At 38.3% G+C, this 20,156-nt stretch overlaps 1 protein-coding gene across 1 annotated transcript in view; it reads right to left on the reverse strand.

Moving 5' to 3' along the window:
- The window catches only part of LOC124802945 (rab3 GTPase-activating protein non-catalytic subunit), a 171,428-nt gene that overhangs the window by 135,039 nt on the left and 16,233 nt on the right, over positions 1–20,156 (reverse strand). The window contains exon 8 of the mRNA XM_047264033.1: positions 10,374–10,513. Within this exon, the coding sequence (XP_047119989.1) occupies positions 10,374–10,513 (140 nt within the window). The remainder of the gene's footprint in view (positions 1–10,373; positions 10,514–20,156) is intronic.

Here is a 20,156-nt window from a genome sequence, read left to right on the forward strand (position 1 = left end):
TAGTGGAGAGAACAACACTACCTATAGGAAAATTAAAGAGATGTTTGGAGAACAGAAAAGTAGCTGTAGGAATCTCAAGAGCTCAGAGGGAAAAGCAGTTCTACACAAAGAAGGTAAAGCTGAAAGGTGGAAGGATTATATAGGAGGTCTATAAAAGGGAGACGAACTCGCAGGCAATATTATAGGAAGAAGAGGCTGTAGATGAAGATGAGATGGGAGACATGGTACTGAGAGAAGAATCTGACATAGTCCTGAAAGATCTAAGTCAAAACAAGGCCCCTGGAATAGATGACATTATCTCAAAACTACTGATATCCTCAGGAGATACAGCCACAAAAAAAACTATTCCATCTGATATTCAAGATGTATGAGAAAGGGGAAATACCCTCAGACTTTAAGGAGAATGTTCCAACTTCAATGAAAGCAGGTGCTGACTGGTGTGAGTATTACTGAACTATCAGTTTAATAAGACACAGCTGCAAAACACTAACAAAAATTACTTACAGAATAATGAAAAAACTAGTACAAGCCAAAATCAGGGAGAATCAGTTCGGATTCTGAAGAAATGTAGGAACACACAAGGCAATACATGACTTATCTTGGAAGAAAAGTTAAGGAAAAGCAAACCTATTTTTAAAAGTTTTTGTAGATTTGGAGAAAGCTTTTGATAATATTGACTGGAATATACTCTCTGAAATTCTGAGGGGTAGCAGTGATAAAATACAGAGAGCAAAAAGTTACATACAATCTGCACAGAAAGCAGATGGCAGACATCAGAATAGACAGGCATAAAAAGGAAGCACTGGTTGAGAAGGAAATGAGACACGGTTGTAGCCTATCCCGGATGTTATTCAAAATGTACATTGAACAGGCAGTAAAGGAAATCAAAGAATAATCTTGAGAAGGTATTGAAGTTCAGTGAGAAGAAATAAAACCTTTGATGACATTGCAATTCTGTCAGAGACTGGAACAGACCTGGAAAACCAGTTGAACAGAATGGGTAATGTTTTGCAAGGAGGACATAAATTACAAAAGGAAAACAAAGTTAACAGAAAGATAACTAATTAAATCAGGCAAGACAGAGAGAATTGGATTAGGAAATGAGACACTAAAAGTAGTAGATGAGTTTCGCTATATGGTAGCACAAAACAGTATAAACCTGCTTTTATGTTCCCAGAATTAACATTTTCCCACTGTTGTGACATTTTTTATTGCTCTCGTCAATTTTCCTACATGCTAAATGTCAATTTGCACCTAATTTTACTTTATCATAATTATAATTTTTCGGCAATTTATGCTTTATGAAACAATGTTCGTGGAGACAAAAATGATGTAATTGACATAAAATGACGCACACATGGCATTGGCCTTTAAGCAGTGTTTACAACTGTTATTTGGTTAAGTTTGTTGAAACCACAATACTCTACTCAAAAGGTGTGAATTGGTAAAAGTTGGAACAAGGCATGCTTTATTTCCTTCCAATGCCAACAACTACTTGGCTTGGTGGCTCATGGGAATAAAAACATTCGTTCAAATAATGGCCAATCGCAACAGTTTTCAGTCTCTACTATACATGTGCAACTCTGTGATTGTTGCTCTCATTATGACAGCTCAAAAGCACATTTCATACATTTTGTTGTTTGGCCACTTGTAGAGTTAATTGACATCTAACCTCAAAATGGTGATTAGATTGCAAGAGATGCACATTAGCAGATATGCAAACATCACAAAAAATATGTATGTAAATATGTGTGTTTCACAATGAGAATAAATTTTTGGAAAGCGTCATTCTAAGCATGAAAAAATACGCAACTGATGAAATGTTTCATTATTTAAATAATTAATCACATTTGCATGCTTCCCAAAAACAATGATTATGCTGAACAAAATTAAGCCAAAACGTTTCTACTTCCCAGATAGTTAATCAGTTCCATTACGTCAGTGGGTAAACATATAGAAAATTTAGATAACCTTTATTGGATAATAAACAAGTCCCTAATGAGTATTTTGATACCTATTATGTAAATATACCATAAATAAACTATGAAAATGCAAGGAGGGGGGAGCCTATATGTAACTTTTACAGCTTAAAACATTATTTCCCAAAGTTTACATTTTACCGCATTTTACGTCTTTTTAAGTCCCTTGAAAAGTGTAGTTTTGCTGTAACTGATGATAGCTGAAGTAGAGAGGATACAAAATATAGACTGGCAATGACAAGAAGAAAAGTGTTTCTGAAGAAGAGAAATTTGTGAACACTGAATACAGATTTTAAGTGTTTGGAAGTCTTTGCTGAAGGTGTTTGTCTGGAGTGTACCCATGTATGGCAGTGAAATCAAACAATTCAAATCTCAGGCTGGAATATCAACAAGATTAGAAGGAAAGATTGTTGCCCACAGTTAAGATGGCCCAAAGAGTTGCAGGCAGGCACAATGAAAAGACTGTTACACATTATAGCTGTTGTATGTGCGTGATGTATGCTTGTTTGTGCGACTGTGTGTGTGTGTGTGTGTGTGTGTGTGTGTGTGTGTGTGTGTGTGTGTGTTTTCTTTGCTGAAGAACACTTTGGCCAAAAGCTACAATGTGTAACAATCTTTTCATTGTGTATGTCTGAAACTCAACAGGAACGGGTCCTTTTCCTAAAATTCTTGTATTGAAGTGAAATGTGGAAGATAAACGGTTCACACACGAAGAGAATAGAACCTTTTGAAATGTGGGGGTACAGAAGACTGCTGAAGATTAGATAGGTAGATCAGGTAACCGATCAGGATAGAATTGGTGAGAAATGAAATTTGTGGTATACCTTGACTAAAAGAAGGGATCAGCTGATCGAACATATTCTGAGACATCAAGGAATCACCAATTTAGTACTGGAGGGAAGTATTGGGAAGGGTGATAAAAATTGTAGAGGGAGAATTTGAGATCAATATAGTAAGCAGGTTCAAAAGGATGTAGGCTGCAGTAGTTATATGGAGATGATGAGGCTTGCAGAGGATAGAGCAGCACGGAGAACTGCATCAAACAAAAAACACAACAATAACAACTACTACTACTACTAGTACAAGATCTTCTCTCAGTGTTTCCCATTTAACAGTTTGTACAAAAATAAGGAGAGACATTATTTTGTTGTGTTCAAGATGTCAACAGAAATTCTGAAATCATCTACTTTTTTCGTAAGACAATGTATAAGCTAGAAAGATTACATCTTTACCAGGTTAACACATTGCACATATTTGATGGCCTCGTAATTTTTCCTTGCAATGAAACATGCATCAAATATAGTTGTTTAGTATATAATACACTAAAATCAGTGTAAGCAATACCAAGTTAGCAGTGGAAAATGTTAGGTTCAGATTATACGCTTACGACAAATTGTTAGAATGTTTATGTTGCATCTCGTTTATGTGTGTACTAACCATGGTAAAAGAGCAGTTTTGAAGATAGTTAAACTTTGTACTTGGATGGCTCACAGATGATTCAAAATGTGTGCATTTTTGAGAACATATACTTAGACATAATCATCACAACCAGACATAATCATCACAACTCTAGTTTGATATCAGAAAAGCAATAAGCATCAGTCAGGGCACATCCAGGGCCAACTGTATCTATTGTGCCATACTAGCATACATTGACCAATGTACTTAGTTGTAGACTGCACAGAGGGTTTGAAATGGGTTTTCAATGGGATTTTCTATGTTCACAGAGGGACACAGTGGACGGCAGGGGAGTTGTAACTGACATGAAATACCACTGGCTTTCAAGTACCGTTTACAAACATTATGTGGCTGAGTCTCTCAAGGTATGAGCTTCCTAGTCCCTAGGTCTAAACTGGTAGAAGTTGTTACAAGTCAGAACAAGTTGTGCCACTAGTGCTTTGTCGCCTAACACTGTCGACCTAACAATAACCGCACTGAGTTCCACATTGTTTGCAGCCATTAAAATTAATGAAGTAGTACTGTTTTGGGCTGAACTTCAGCATTAGTCCAACAGAAGGGATGCTGGTAAACAATAAACAAGAGCTATGGCGGCACCTCTTCTGGGTAACATACAAACTAATTTCAAACCTTCACAGATGTAGCACTACTGGCATAAAATTTATGAAGCTGTTGGGAAATTATTTAACAAAAAGATGGAATAGCTTTGGATTGGTGGGAGATATTATCAGGTGGTGTATGGTATACATCTTTGCATGGTCAGAAATTAAAATAAAATAATTTAATATACACTTTCCATGGTGCTCTACATAACTATTAAAGTAACAACACTGATAAATGTATGTAAATAACAAACATGAATAAATGACAATGAAAAAAAATGAGAAAAATAATTTTAAAATGAATCAACATATAACAGATTGGTAAGGATTGCTGAAACAGAAGAAATAGAAACAAACATTTTAAATGCAATGCTAAGGAAAATTTGTAAATAATGTTAAATGTGACTGCAAGTGTCTCTCAGACAACTATTAAAGTACAGACATTCAACATTGCCATGATGGGGGTCCTACATGTCAATTTCCCATAAATTTATCTATCTTTTCTTTTTCATGCACATGTTTAGCAATAAGGAACTCTGCTGCTGTGGGTAGAACATCAACTATGTCATGAGAGATGGAGGTGTTTGCAGGGTAAGGTTCCAATATAGTTCCCAGTGGTGTGCAGCCACCTAACCAGAGTAAACGATTACTGCGGTGGCTACCAAATTGTTGCATGAAAAGGACCTACGTTTTACTGTCTCCTATTCGTTATACTTCTGTGCAAGTATTTGTACAAATATTTCGTGTGAGTCTTAGTGACCCTCATTGCCTGTGACCATGATAACTACTACCACCAATTCGGCCACAGCTCATAAGAGTTTTGTTGGCAAGCATTTCATCCAATATTACTATATTTTCAGTTTCATCAAACTATGTCATCCAGTGGTAATTACAAGCTATTCAAATATAATCTACTTTCTTTCCAGCTAGAGTTACAATATTTTTTTTACGACTGAAAAAGTATTGTAAAAAATTTTTTTACTGCTTGTAATATCTCAAGTAAGTAGTTTGAAGATAAAGCACTGTCGTGTATGGAAACGAGAAAAGCCTCCACAATTTCAGTTAAGACAAGTACTACAATACTTTGAGTTTTGTAGCCCATTATTTAATGTAGGCAATTTTCAGTAACAATCATTGTTATTTTAACATTCATGTCTCACCTCTTCATGCAGTGTCAGTTTAGGTACCCAGTACCATACTGTGGTACGCAAGTAACCACAACACATTCCATAGTGGACTGCCATCACAATTTAGAAGTAAAAAGACCTAGCTCAGTTGTAGAGGATAAATCTTTGAAATGAAACAAAGGCATAATCCGTATCACCTCAGGCAGGGGGTTTACCTTCATAGTCTTGGATGTTATTGAATTTAGCATATGTTGAAATTCAGAAGTAAGAAACATGTATTTTTTTGTTTTCTCAAAAAAATTCCTGTCCCGAGATACAGGCCTCCAAAGATGACACTGCAAACACCATTTTGAAGATGTAAAATTTCGGAAAAATTTTTAAAATGCTGTATCTCTGTAGCAGTTCTAGATATTTTGTTAGAGTTTTTTTATTTGAAAGATACTTGCTTTATGATTAAAATGGTATTCTAAATTTGGACATATCTGTCAAAGTTCTTTTACTGTTGCCTTTTCAATTTTTTTATAATTTACAGAATTTTTTTTTTTTTAAATGCCAGTCCAGAAAAGTTAAGATTTTTTTCTGTTGATTAGTACCATGTACTATTATATTCTCTGGAGAGGAGAACTTCCACTTTTAAGTTGGATAGGTTTTATTTAAAAAAATATATTTAACTTTCAAGGGTAATGTATGTCTTCACAGAATTTGTTTCTTACCAATTTCTCCGTTACAGTGTTTATTTCTATTGTCATTGTTGCAGTTATTTCTTATCACTCCTTTGTTGCATTTATTTCTTTTCACTTTCATTACTGCAGATATTTCTTACACTTTGTTGTAGTTTCTTGTCAGTTTCTTTGTCGTGGTTGTTCATTGCAGGTTTCTGACTGTAGTTGTTCAGCGCTAATTTGTTTGCTGAAGAGACTTCTAAGAAATCTGAGACCATCCAGTTAGTTCTGTGTTTTCGTATGGAATTTGCCAATTGACACAGTTGTAGTGTGTTATGTGAAAAGGACTATTCGAAATGGCTTCTGACGGGGCCACAGGAGAGTAAAGTGTGCTGACTATTTTCATATCAGTAAAAGAGTGATATATATATATATATATATATATATATGACAAACAAAAAAACAGACTTTGATCAGGTTAGGAATAAGTGTTCTCACTTGAAGACTCTGTTTCAAAGTGAAGATGTTCCCAGTGACAACTTTTAGTGTTCTAAATGTTTAGACAGAATAACAACAATGATAGTATCTGAACAAGGTGAAGCCTCCCTTCGTGCAGGTTTTGCATCAATAATGGAAGAATTAAATACCCTGAGAATCAGTCAGCTACAGAGGTAGGTGTTAGTCCTGTTAAGAAACCATGGTCAGTGAAGTCGAGTCATAAGATCTATGCATCAAGAAAGCACAGAGAAAATACTAAAGCTATGGATGAAAACACTACAGAAAACTGACCACACTCTTCAGAGTAGAAATTCCATCTTCTGAATAAAGTGAACAAAAGCACTCTTGCACCTCTTGCCAGGAATTTTTCACAAATATAAATTCAGCTGTTGAATACTGTGCATCCTATAGTGAAAAGGTGCAAGTTTTAAATATTATTCCAGAGAGACTATCAAAGAAAACAATTTTGAACCATCTTCCATCAGTATCAAAGTACATGGTAGACAAATCAAGAAATGTGAGATCTGTAAAAGGAGTCTTTGGAAGACCAGATCCCTATTATGGTCATCTTGTAGAAGCAGCTCAAGTTGAAATAGTGTAGTCATTTTATCTGAAAGATAAATGAGACTGTTCTCGCAAGAGTGAAAAAATGACACTATAACCGTATCTGTGAGGTCAAAAAGTTGTGAAAGTGAAGAGCTACATGAATCACAGTATTATAGAAACTTTTGCAATTTATATGAGCAAATGTACTTCACATATTGGAAGATCAAAATTTTATGCACTACAACCTAAGTAGGTAGTTCAACACCCACCCAGAGATGTCTTTTTATGTGTGTACTGCATGAATTTTGAGCTTTGTGTGATAACTTTGAAGAACTTACGGGAGCATGTGACATATGACACCTTGGTTGGGCGTGCGAAGTCATTAGTAGTCTGTGACGTAAAGTGAGAGACTTGTTTGTTTCAAGAATGTGGTGACTGCCCTTGAAAGGAAGGACTGTCTTTACAAACACTTGGCCTGGAAGATGTAGCAGATAACTCTGCAGAAATTACATATGCAACATGGGAGGAAAATAAACTAAGAAAACTGTTACCTTTGACAGTTTCATTGATAAACTTGGTAAATGGTCAGTAAAAGCAGTGACACACCAGCATCTGAAGAAATTGCAAGAACAACACACTGCAGAAGTGAAAGGGTATGTACAGGCTGATGAACAATGTTTAGTGTTTCACTGTGATTTTGCTGAGAACTGGTCTGTAATTCTCCCACAAGAAGCACAAGGGTATCATTTGAGTAATGACCGGGTTTCAATTTTTATAGGAGTGACATATTTTCAAAACAAGACCACAAGTGTTGCAGTTATAAGTGATACCACAGGACATGACTCAGCACACGCTTTGCTAGCAATGCACAAAATTCTTCAACTGCAAAGAGAGGCAGAGAAGATCATCATTATTCCTGATAGTGCTCCTAGTCATTTTAAAAACCGTTCACTTGTGCCAACTGACTAGGTACACAGTGCTACTGGCCACCGGAAGTGGCCTTGTGATGGTGTAGGTGGCCTGCTGAAGTACCATGCTACAAAACATAATCTTTCCAGACAAAATACAGCTGCAATTCAGAATGCTGAGGATTTTACGAGTGTCGTGAAATCTTACACATCCACAGCCGTTATTCTTTTGTCCAACGAGAAAATCGAAGAATTCAGTGAGCAGAAAGAAGAAGAATGGTCCAAACAAACTACCCCTGTGAAAGGAATTCAGAAGACACATTTTTGGACTCACAGCGATGTATGAACTCATATTGCATGCACTTTAAACAGCAAGAAAGAAGAAATTTCGTTTGTTCAGCCAACACCTCAGAAACAGCAGGATAATATTCAGATTCACAATCTGAGAAGGGGGGATGTTTGTGGTGTGTGTGTATGACTGTGACTGGTAGATTGCAGAGATTATAGACACCAGTTATGAGTTAAACATAACTGTAGTGAACTTCATGCTACCACATGGACCAGCTGCTGGATATAGGTTTCCAGCTGAAGGACAGCAACAATGCCATCAGTGCTCACTTCCTGTTCACAATGTTTTGAAGATTGTAAGTGCTCCAGTTCCTCTTGGTTCAACAGGAAAGCATCACTCTATACCAAAGGAAGATACTGAAGCAGTGGAACATATTTTTAGTCCACTGACTGGGTAATTTCAGTACAAAACAGAGTGCACAGAGGTTGTATAAATTGAAAATTTTACGTCCTTGGACCTTTCACACATATTTCGTAACCATTTAAGATGTTTGAAAAATGAGTGTCTTCTTCATCTTTCGAAATTAAAATTATGTTAAATAAGGCTAGGTTTTGATTTTTGAGAGCCCGTTATGTGATGAGAAAATGAGTTTTATGTACTGCAAAATTTCAATTGTTTATAAAAGCTGTTCAATCTAAAAGTGGGGGCTCTCCTTTTCAGGGAATGCAGAACTATACAGTAGTAATCAACAGGGAAGAGAAAAAAATTATGGATTGGCATTAAAAAAAATTTGAAGAACTTTGGCAGATAAGTCCAAATGGAGGGTTTCTTTGTAATCATAAAGCAATTATCTTTCAAATAAAAAAATTCCAACAAAATATGTAGAACTATTCCAGAGATACAGCATTTTAAAATTTTTTCCAAAATTCTCATCTTCAAAATGGTATGTACAGTGTCATCTTTGGAGGTCTGTATCTCGGAGCAGAAACTGTTTTGGAGGGGGGGAAATTGTGTGTTCCTTGCTTAGTCATTAATTTTAACATATGCTAAATTCAAAAACATCCGAGACTATGAAGGTAAGATTTGTTCCTAAAGTGCGCATCATTTACGACGGCGGCTGAGTTTAGGTTCGTTCTGCGCATCTGACGTCACAAAACACAGTCAGCCAATGAACACAGAGCGACGTTGCCAGAGCTCGACTGCAGTGCAGAGCACGGACGAGTGTCTTCAGGTTTAGAAACGTTCAGTCATAAATAAAGTAATTGAACAAAAGCAATATCTTGATAGCAGACTTTCTATAAAAGAAAGTTTGGAAAAAAGCATTCTTTGTACCAATTGCTTCATATTCTATTAATTAATTAAACCAAACAAGCAATAAGCCTCCTAATTCAGGCGATAGCAAGGAAATTCATTCTCACTAACCGCTTTTTCATGACGCAATAAAGAACAGCAGTAATTGTGAGTAATTCATAGTCATACCAGCAGTGTTTGTCGGTATTTTGCGTGCTTCTTTAAAGTCCTCCGGGAATTCCATTGAATGACGAGCTGCGGTAGTGTAATGGTTAAGGTGTTTGGCTGCTACGCAAAAGGTTCTGAGTTCAAAACATATTTGCTGCTTAATATTTTCTTTATTTAAAAACAATGTTGAAGTGTCTTACTTCATGAATTTTATTCGTTTGAATGTAATTTTTTGAAATTTCTAGTGGCAACTAAAATCGACCATACGGAAAGTATACGCTGTGGACTTTTACCTCTGCAAACTCTTCAAAATTTCGTGCAATGGTTTACTACATTTAATGCTGCACAGTAACTGCGTAGAACATTGAAACAAAATTAAGTCATTTATGGGGGGAAGGTATCAGTCAAGAAGATGTGTAAAAAATCAAATTTTTTTTGGCCCAAAAATTTTTTTGTGAAATCGAATGATAAGTGTGTCAAAGCAGTCGGAACACCATGTGTCTGCACAGGCGAGCAGTGCAGTGATTGACAAAATCGTGCACAGCGCGGAATGCGGGAAGCACGTCTCTGTAGCAGCAAAAGGGTTAATGTGGCCGTGGTTGCTTTACTTCATAAACTGCGCGCTCCCCCCTAAACGTAAGTTTGCGAACTATACTATACTACAGCGCTGCTTCTCTTGGCGCGTGCAACTGGCAACGCAGCAATCTCCTACATCTGGCCAGGCATGCGTGAGCCGCGACGATAAAAGAATTGAACTATAGCCTGCCTGAATTGATATGGACTATGCCCAAAGTACAATGCAACAGTAAACAAATACTTTTCCATGTAGCAAGTATGAGAACATACCTTTCCACATACGAAGTGCAATTCCTTTATGATTGTCTATTAAAACAATTCTTCCAAGACTGTCTGTTACAACAGACAGTCTTCTATTTGGAGAAATAATAACTTTATCACCATTCCTCATCTGATCACACAGACCAAACCTGAAATATAACTTACATGTATGTTAGTCGATTCTAAAACAATGAACAACAACAACAAATCAAATTAAAAACTTACTTATTAAGTTCCAAATTACCAGAAACAATCTAAACTGTGAGTGACAGTTATTAATGCGTAGTGGAGGCTCACTCCCAAAATCAGAACTGATATTTCATATTAGCCGTATATTATTGTAATTATAACAAAAATAAATACCAAGAAAGTGCTTCTTTTTTCTTATTATTGTCTTCTTTTAATCAAAAAATTCAATTAACACTACTACTGCACTTAACACTGTTTGTAGGACTGCTTATAACAGACAGTATAATCATTACACTCTTGAGCACAAGCTTGTGTGAGGAAATGTGGAAATTAGACATGTCCTTTTCAAAAGAACCATCCAGGTAATTTCTACAAGTGACTTCGAAAAACCGTAGAAAACCTAGCTGTGGATGGCTTAGTTACCCCACATGATAATCCAACATCTTAACGACTGCACAGTCATGCTCAAGTTTCCCAAAAGTTACATTTGTCAACTGTTATTTATCAAGCACAGTGTTGTGGCCGCATTAAAATCCATCAACTTCATTTCCAATGTAACTTTACTACCAGCAGCAGTGTTATAACTTGGCGCCATAACAGGTTGTCTGAAGAAGGTGAATCGAGAAAGGCAACTAGATCAGTTTAGCATACATTTGAACAATTCTATGAAAGAGAAATTGAGACTTGGGCATACAGAGCTTGCTGTTATTCCGGGAGGACTTACTTCACAACTGCAACCTCTTTATGTCACAATAAATTAACCATTTAAAGTGTATATGAGAAAGGAATGGAACAAATAGATGACGGATGAAATCCAAAATGAACTCACACTGAAGGGAGCTTTAAAATGACCTTCAATCAAACAAGATTGTCAGTGGATAAAACAGTCTTGGTCAACAGTGGGGGAAGACATCATTGTTAAATCTTTCAAAAAGTGCAGCATAAGTAATGCTCTTGATGACAGTGAAGACCATCCTATACACAAAGAGGGTAACGATGAAGACAAAGAGGCAGAAGAAGAAAGTTCAGCTGACAATTTTCAGGGATTTTAAAGGTCTGTTTGGTTTTATAAACTAAGAATTTTGTTAGTCTGACTTTGCAATCTAATAATAAAAATGGAAAAAATATTATTTCTTAAAAAATTGCTAAAAATTAAGGTGCATCTTAGAGGCCGTAGTGTCTTATAGCCTGTAAAATATGGTAGTATGATATACAGCACGCACAAAATATTAAATAGCATCACTCCAAGGAGGCAGAATGCCTGACCAGTACACACCTTCAAGAGGTGAAATTACTTGCACTGCTGACAGTAATGCTTAAAGTAAAACAGTAATCCTAGCTGCACGAAATAGAGCTTTCTTCTTCAGGCACGAAAGGTGAACATATAGCTCACAAAAGCAGAATTACTGTTCAAGTGTTTCTACTTGTGTTACCAAAAAGCTCACATCCTGAAGGTATGTAATAACCAGCCATGAAGATATATCAATGCAGTTACAATAGAGATTGACATTATGGAATAAAATTGAATCCTGCACTTAAAGAGCTCCAATAACGTTTAATATTAATGAACTTGTGAGATGCAGCTGCAATTATAATTTTAAGTTTTATTTCTTCAGTGCAAAGTGAATTTTCAGTTTACATGAAACAGCTGTGGCAACAACAGAAAAATAGGACTTGCTTGTGTGTGTGGCTTGTCCTAAATAAATATACTTTCTGATGTGTCTGCTGAGAGGTGTGGCTGCAGCCAGTGCTGACATCAATGACTTTTTATGGGGCTGCCACTAGTGGTACGACACGGAATGCTGTCCCAGCTCGAGAGTGCAAAATTCACTCTGTGCTGACATCAGTGATTCCTCCTGTCAGTTACCTATGTGATAGGTGGTTCAGTTATTCAGTCTAGTGACAATGGTTTTACATAAACTGAAACATTGAGTGTCACCTGTTAGGCATAAGAGCAGCAAATAACCATGCTCTCTCTAACTGTCCTAGCGCAAGGTCCATGTGAGCATCAATCCCCATGTCTTACACCTATTCACTGAGGATCAGAAACAAATTTATACAACAGTTTTCAAACAATACGTGGATTTGGGACAATGGATGAAACATGGATCCACAACTACACACCACAGTCAAAACAGCAATCAAATCAGTGGACAGAAGCAGGTTCTTTAGCTGCACAGAAGGCAAAGAAAGTAAGCAGTGGAAAAGGTCAGAGCATGTGTTTTAAGCTCTACAGGATTTCTGTTAAAAAGAGGCATGGTTTGCAGAAAAATATTATCTTTCACTGTAACATGCATCTACCCACAAATAATGTCTTAGCAATGGTAAAATTGAGGGATCTGCACTGTGAAATGTGACTGTAATACAGCCAGATGAAGTACAGGGTTATTACAAATGATTGAAGCGATTTCACAGCTCTATACTAACTTTATTATTTGAGATATTTTCACAATGCTTTGCACACACATACAAAAACTCAAAAAGTTTTTTTAGGCATTCACAAATGTTCGATATGTGCCCCTTTAGTGATTCGGCAGACATCAAGCCGATAATCAAGTTCCTCCCACACTCGGCGCAGCACGTCCCCATCAATGAGTTCGAAAGCATCGTTGATGCGAGCTCGCAGTTCTGGCACGTTTCTTGGTAGGAGGTGGTTTAAACACTGAATCTTTCACATAACCCCACAGAAAGAAATCGCATGGGGTTAAGTCGGGAGAGCGTGGAGGCCATGACATGAATTGCTGATCATGATCACCACCAAGACCGATCCATCGGTTTTCCAATCTCCTGTTTAAGAAATGCCGAACGTCATGATGGAAGTGCGGTGGAGCACCATCCTGTTGAAAGATGAAGTCGGCGCTGTCGGTCTCCAGTTGTGGCATGAGCCAATTTTCCAGCATGTCCAGATACACGTGTCCTGTAACGTTTTTTTCGCAGAAGAAAAAGGGACCGTAAACTTTAAACCTTGAGATTGCACAAAACACGTTAACTTTTGGTGAATTCGTATTTGCTGCACGAATGCGTGAGGATTCTCTACCACCCAGATTCGCACATTGTGTCTGTTCACTTCACCATTAAGAAAAAAATGTTGCTTCATCACTGAAAACAAGTTTTGCACTGAACGCATCCTCTTCCATGAGCTGTTGCAACCGTGCCGAAAATTCAAAGCGTTTGACTTTGTCATCGGGTGTCAGGGCTTGTAGCAATTGTAAACAGTAAGGCTTCTGCTTTAGCCTTTTCCATAAGATTTTCCAAACTGTCGGTTGTGGTACGTTTAGTTCCCTGCTTGCTTTATTCGTCGACTTCCGCAGGCTACACGTGAAACTTGCCCGCACGCCTTCAACCGTTTCTTTGCTCACTGCAGGCCGACCCGTTGATTTCCCCTTACAGAGGCATCCAGAAGCTTTAAACTGCGCATACCATCACCGAATGGAGTTAGCAGTTGGTAGACCTTTGTTGAACTTCGTCCTGAAGTGTCGTTGCACTGTTATGACTGACTGATGTGAGTGCATTTCAAGCACGGCATACGCTTTCTCGGCTCCTGTCGCCATTTTGTCCCACTGCGCTCTGGCGGCAGAAACCTGAAGTGCGGTTTCAGCCGAACAAAACTTTATGAGTTTTTCTACGTATCTGTAGTGTGTCGTGACCATATGTCAATGAATGGAGCTACAGTGAATTTATGAAATCGCTTCAATCATTTGTAATAGCCCCGTATATTAACGTTGTAGGAGACTGTGTTGAAAAGTAAAAGCTTTCTGTGTTGAAAAGTAAAAGCTTTCTGAAACCTAAAATTCTAATTTTCACTGTAATGGCTAGAACTTTACAGACCACCCTTGTTAAGCTGTGAGTAATTTTAGTGCTGATGTCAAGTTAACACATGTTTAAAAGGCAAATATTTCTTGCTAAGATTATTACATTACATACAACTGACATAGTTTTAACACATTACCATTTTGTATATTACCATCATCAACCATTTGGCAATTACTGCTGGATAAAAGACCCTCCCATACTTTTCCATGTTTTACAGTTTTCAGCTATGCACACCAATTTTTCTCGTGCAATATCAACAACTCAACTTCCATTAGGACATGTACTAATCTTTCACCTCTTAGAATGTAGGAATGAGCTTTTTCACTGTTCCATCAAGCAGACACTCACATGGCTGTAAGTTTCAGCCACCAGCATTTCATTTTCACTACAATTATAGCTTTGTTTTCCAAACCAGGCTGTTCTGTGATCCATTTGTTTGTTATTCTGTCCCTTCTAGTAATTTTCAACATGCATCTCTCCAATACTAACTGAGCAACCTACAATTTTTGAATGGGCTTCACATTAAAAGTTTATGCCTCTCTATGTCAAAATTGGTAATTGAAACTAATATTAAACTTTCTTTTCCATGTACATTGAAATCCTAGTTTTTAAGGCTTTAGTTAGTTTACTGAAGGAACTCTAAGCCATTTTTACCTTTCTGTTCATTTTCTTCCCTGTCCATACAACTGCCCTAGAGACAAAAGCTCATAAAGTGGTACTAAATATCTTTTTCTCCTGACAAAGTCTAATGGATATTACAGGAATAACATATAGATTATTCAGTGTACTAACATAGGCATGTTAGCAAAGGTTTTTTTCTGAAACTAAGTCAGAAGCATACTTGAAATGAAAGAACCCTGACAAAGTGTTCACTCATGCGCATTGTTCTATTCTGCTTATGACTTGCATATGGTCCATTGTGCTATATCCAAGTCTAAAAGCAGGCTTAATTAGCAATGTGATACCAATGGCACCTGTTGGAAACTGTATCTTTACATGTGCATGCTTGGGCCTCAGCTCATTTGTCAAATGGATTCTAGTCATGTGATTGCTCTCTATGTACTCATATTTTCACTGTCAGCCCATGACCCAATGGAACTTAAGTTATTTAAGACTTTATTTTCTTGTGTTCCTAGTTAGAACACAAGTGGCAACAAACAAGGACAGGATTTTCGTGTGTTCTACATCATCAGGATTTACTGCTGTTCACCCCTACCACGGAGGGTCTACTGAAGTTGCTCACCTAACAACAACAGTGTACAGCAGCTGTGTGGAACAGCTGCTGGCTCCACTGAACCAGGCCTTGCCGCTGGTTGCTCACCCAATGGTATTCCCACCCTTTGATGAATCTGCAGAAGACTGGGATGCTTACAAGAAATGACTTCATCATAATTTCATGGCATTCTGCATGGTCAAAAAGTAAGTCAGTAAGGCAGCAGTTCTCATTTCTTCTGAACCGTCAGCTACATAGCAATTAATGCATCAGTGTCCAATTGTGACAAGAAGGGTAGCAATTTGCACATCTAGGATTCTGTTTGCTTTTACAGTTTACTTCTACAGTTAGGCTTGGTAGGATGGGTAGAATGTGTGCAAGTTGTGTGCAGATGCAGGTGGAGCTGCCTGCAGTTCACAAACGGCTGAATGGGTTTTTGGCTATGGTCAGTCACATTCAGCCTGCTGCCTTGGGGTGTAGTGGTGGCAGAGAATCCGAGCATCACATGGGATACCTCAAGTGTTGCTTGTTTCATCCATGGGCTCTGTTGCAAAACCACCTCTTAGTGTATCTGACACAATGGATACACCCTCGCAGTAGGGTGTGTGGAGGATAGTAACACACTTATGTCACTTGAGACAGATGGCTAATGTGCGTCTGGCTTTGCCCATTCACCCTGTGAGTCAACATTTGGCCACTGCTTCGACTGGGTCCGAGCAGCCACATGATGTAAGGGGTTTACTAGTTATCAGGAGCTCCACCATTAAGCGCATTATGCCCCTTAGACAGATAGCGTTCAGAGTTGGAAAGAAAGCCAATGTGCACTCAGTGTATCTGCACGGGGGCTCATCCAAAATGTTGAGGTGGCCCTGCCTGTAGCTCCTGAGCATACAGGGTGCAGTTGTCTGCAAATATGGCTCATTTCGGCACCAATGACGTCTGTCACATGGGTTCTGAGGCCATCCTCAGTTCATATCAGGCTGCTGGGGAAGGTGGTGAAGGCTGTTCAGCCACGAGCGTGAGAAGCAAGCAGAGCCCGCAGTTTGCAGCCTTGATCCCAGAGTTGTTTGGGGTCCTTTGGTACAGAGCCGAATGAAGGGTCTGAAACAAAGGCTCTGTCGACTGTGTGACAGTCTTGGTTGCAGATTTCTAGACCTGCATTATTGGGTGGGTCAGAGGTCCCCTACACAAAGGAAGTAGCTGCTCGGGTAGCAGAGTACTTGTGGAGTGCATAAGAGGGTTTTTTAGGCTAGGCGGTAGTTTGTTACTCTGATAAACAAGGACACTTCAACTGTCAAAATTTTATCAGTAATTTGTCAAAGTATTCAAAACAAAGTTCCCAAATTTACTGCCCTCCAGATATGTTCATGCACTCAAAATATACTTGGGACTGAGAGCTGGATGAAACCCAAAGTGGAAAGCTCTGACACATAGTTAGTGAATCACAGAACGTACATTGGAAAGACAGATTAGATGCCATAGGAAGGGGAATGTTCATTGCAGTTAACAAAAATATTGTCTCTCTACTGAGGTCAAAGTTAAGTGTGACAATGAAGTTATCTGGTTGCTTATAACATGTAGGTGAACCCAGGTTAATTGTTGGGTGTTTTTACTGACTGCCCAATAGCATTGTGACTGTTCTTGAGTCATTCAAAGAAAGTCTATGACTAGTAGTGTATAAATACACAGCTCCTGCGATACTACATGGAGGTGAATTTAACTAATCTAGTATAGACTGGGATGTCTATGGATTAATTGAAGAGAGGTACAGACAGACAGTCATACAAAGTGCTTATGAACATGTTTTCTGAAAACTGCCTTGAGCAGCTAGTTTGGCAGCCCAAATGCAATGGAAATATCTTAGATCTTGTAGTTACAAATGAGGCAGACCTTATCAATAATATTAGTACAGAAAAGGGAATTAGCGAACATGTCGTCATTACAGTAACTATGGTTATGTAAGTTTATAAATCAATGTAGAAGAATAGGAGAATGTTCCTACTAGAAAGAGCAGATAAGCAGTTGTTAGCATCTCACTTAGACAGTGAATTGACATTACTTTGTTCCAGTGAGATGGATGTAGAGGAATTATGAGCAACGTTTAAGCAGAATGTAAATCATGATCTGGAGAGATATGTGCCTAGTATGTGAATTATGGATGGAAAAGATCAACCATGGTTTAATAACAAAATGTGGAAAATGCTGAGAAGTGGAGGCTGTTGCACTCTCAATTCAAAAGAGAATGTACAAACAATGACAAGCAAAGGTTAGTAGAGATTTATGGATCTGTAAAAAGATCTATGCCCAAAGTATACAACAACCAACTTAGTAAAAGGGCTGATAGGGAACCCGACAAAAGACTGGTTCCATGTTAAATCGCAAAGTGGGTCTGAGGCTTCCACCCAGTCCCTTGTTGACCAGTCTGGTACGGTATTGGAAGATAGCAAAACAAAAGCCCAAGTTTTAAACTTTGCATTCAAGAAATTGTTCATGAAGGAGAACCATACAAATGTAACATCTTTTTGACCAAGTGGCAGACTCCCATATGGATGACTTAGTAATAAGCATCCCTTGTGTAAAGAAACAACTGAAAGATTTGAATGTAAATAAGTTATGGAAGCCCAATATGGTTTTACAAAGAGTACTCTACTACTCTATGGCACTGGCCCCTACCTACAGGGTGGCGCACAAAATGTGTTACCATTTTGTTTTTGAATATAAACTTTATTGTCAACACAATCTGAAAGGAACATATATTACAATGAAGAGCCGTCCATGGAGATTTGTTCTAACTCAGCACATGCTCAATATGTCCACCATTTTGTTTCCTAACTTCCTTCAAACGAACACTGAAGTTAGTGATTACCCTACGGCACATGTCTCCCGTAATTTCACTGCAAGCTTGAAGAATGAGTCTTCTGAGCTCCATTAAATCACGTGGACGTTTTGGGAAATTTTTTTCCTTTAGGTACCCCCAAAGAAAAAAGTCACATGGATTGAGGTCTGGACTATTGGGGGGCCAATTTCGTCCGTCATTGAAGCGACCTGGAAACCTGAGTGAAATGATCCGCATGTCAAAATGCTCGTATAAAAACTCCAACAGTGTTTGCAATATGTGGCCTTGCTTCATCTTGCATGAACCACTGCGTGTTGAAAGGCAAGGCAGTAGCAAGAAGCTGTGGAATTTAATGGAGCTCAGAGGACTTATTCTTTAAGCTTGCAGTGAAATTACGGAAGACATGTGCCGTAGGGTAATCACTAACTTCAGTGTTTGTTTGAAGGGAGTTAGGAAACGAAATGGTGGACATATTGAGCATGTGCTGAGTTAGAACAAATCTCCATGGACAGCTCTTCATTGTAGTATATGTTCCTTTCAGATTGTATTGACAATAAAGTTTATATTCAAAAACAAAATGGTAACATATTTCGTGCACCACCCTTTAGATTGCATTTATCATGAATCTCTTGCCCAGTGCAAAGTCCTAAGTAACTGGACAAAAGCACAGGTGACTCATGTATATACGAAGGGTACAAGAACGGACCTGCAAAATTACAGACCAGTATCCCTAATGTCGGTCTGCTGCAGAATCCTTGAACACAATCTCAGTCTGAATATAACAAATTTTCTTGAGACTGAGAAGCTTATGTCCACAAATCAGCATGGTTTTAGAAAGCATCACTTCTGTGAACTATGGATGAAGGGCGACAGGCAAATTCCATATTTCCAGTTTTCCAGAAAGCACTTGAGATATAAGCATATGTAATAAATTCACAGATGCGTGAGGGGCTTGACGTCGTCTCAACTTATAGAACTCAGTATGCTGCCCTCAATGGTGGGTATTCATCAGAGACAAGGGTCTGTCACAAGTGCTCCAGGGAAGTGTGAGAGGACTACCGTTGCCCTCTATATACATAAATGATTTGGCAGACAGAGTGGTTCACAGTCTGCAGCTGTTTGCTGGTGGTGCTGTGCTGTATGGTAAGGCGTCAAAGTTGAGTGACTGCAGGAAGATACAAGATGACTTAAGCAAAATTTCTAATTGATGTGATGGAAAAAAAAAAAAGTAAGTTAACATAGATGAGTAGGAAAAAGAAACCTGTAGTGTTTGGATACAGCATCAGTGATGTCCTGCTTCACACAGTCATGTGGTTCAAATTTCTATGTGTAATGTTGCAAAGCGATATGAAATGGAACGACCATGAGAGGCCCTTAGTAGGAAAGGCGAATGGTCGACTTCGGTTTATTGGGAGAATTTTAGGAACGTGTTGTTTATCTGTAAACAAGAACACACTGGTGTGACCTATGCTTGAGTACTGCTCAAGTGTCTGGGATCTGTACCAGGTCAGATTAAAGGAAGGCATTGAAGCAATTCAGAGATGGGCTGCTAGATTTGTTACTGGTAGGTTCGAACAACACGCAAGTGTTAAAGAGATGCCTTGGGAACTCAAATGGGAATCTATGGAGGGAAAGTGACGTTCTTTTTGAGAAACATAATTAAGAAAATTTAGAGAACTGGCATTTGAGGCTGCTTGTCGAATGATACTACTGCCACCAACATACACTGCATGTACAGACC

This window comes from Schistocerca piceifrons, chromosome 6, assembly GCF_021461385.2.
Source record: "Schistocerca piceifrons isolate TAMUIC-IGC-003096 chromosome 6, iqSchPice1.1, whole genome shotgun sequence".
In the NCBI taxonomy this organism is placed as follows: domain Eukaryota; kingdom Metazoa; phylum Arthropoda; class Insecta; order Orthoptera; family Acrididae; genus Schistocerca; species Schistocerca piceifrons.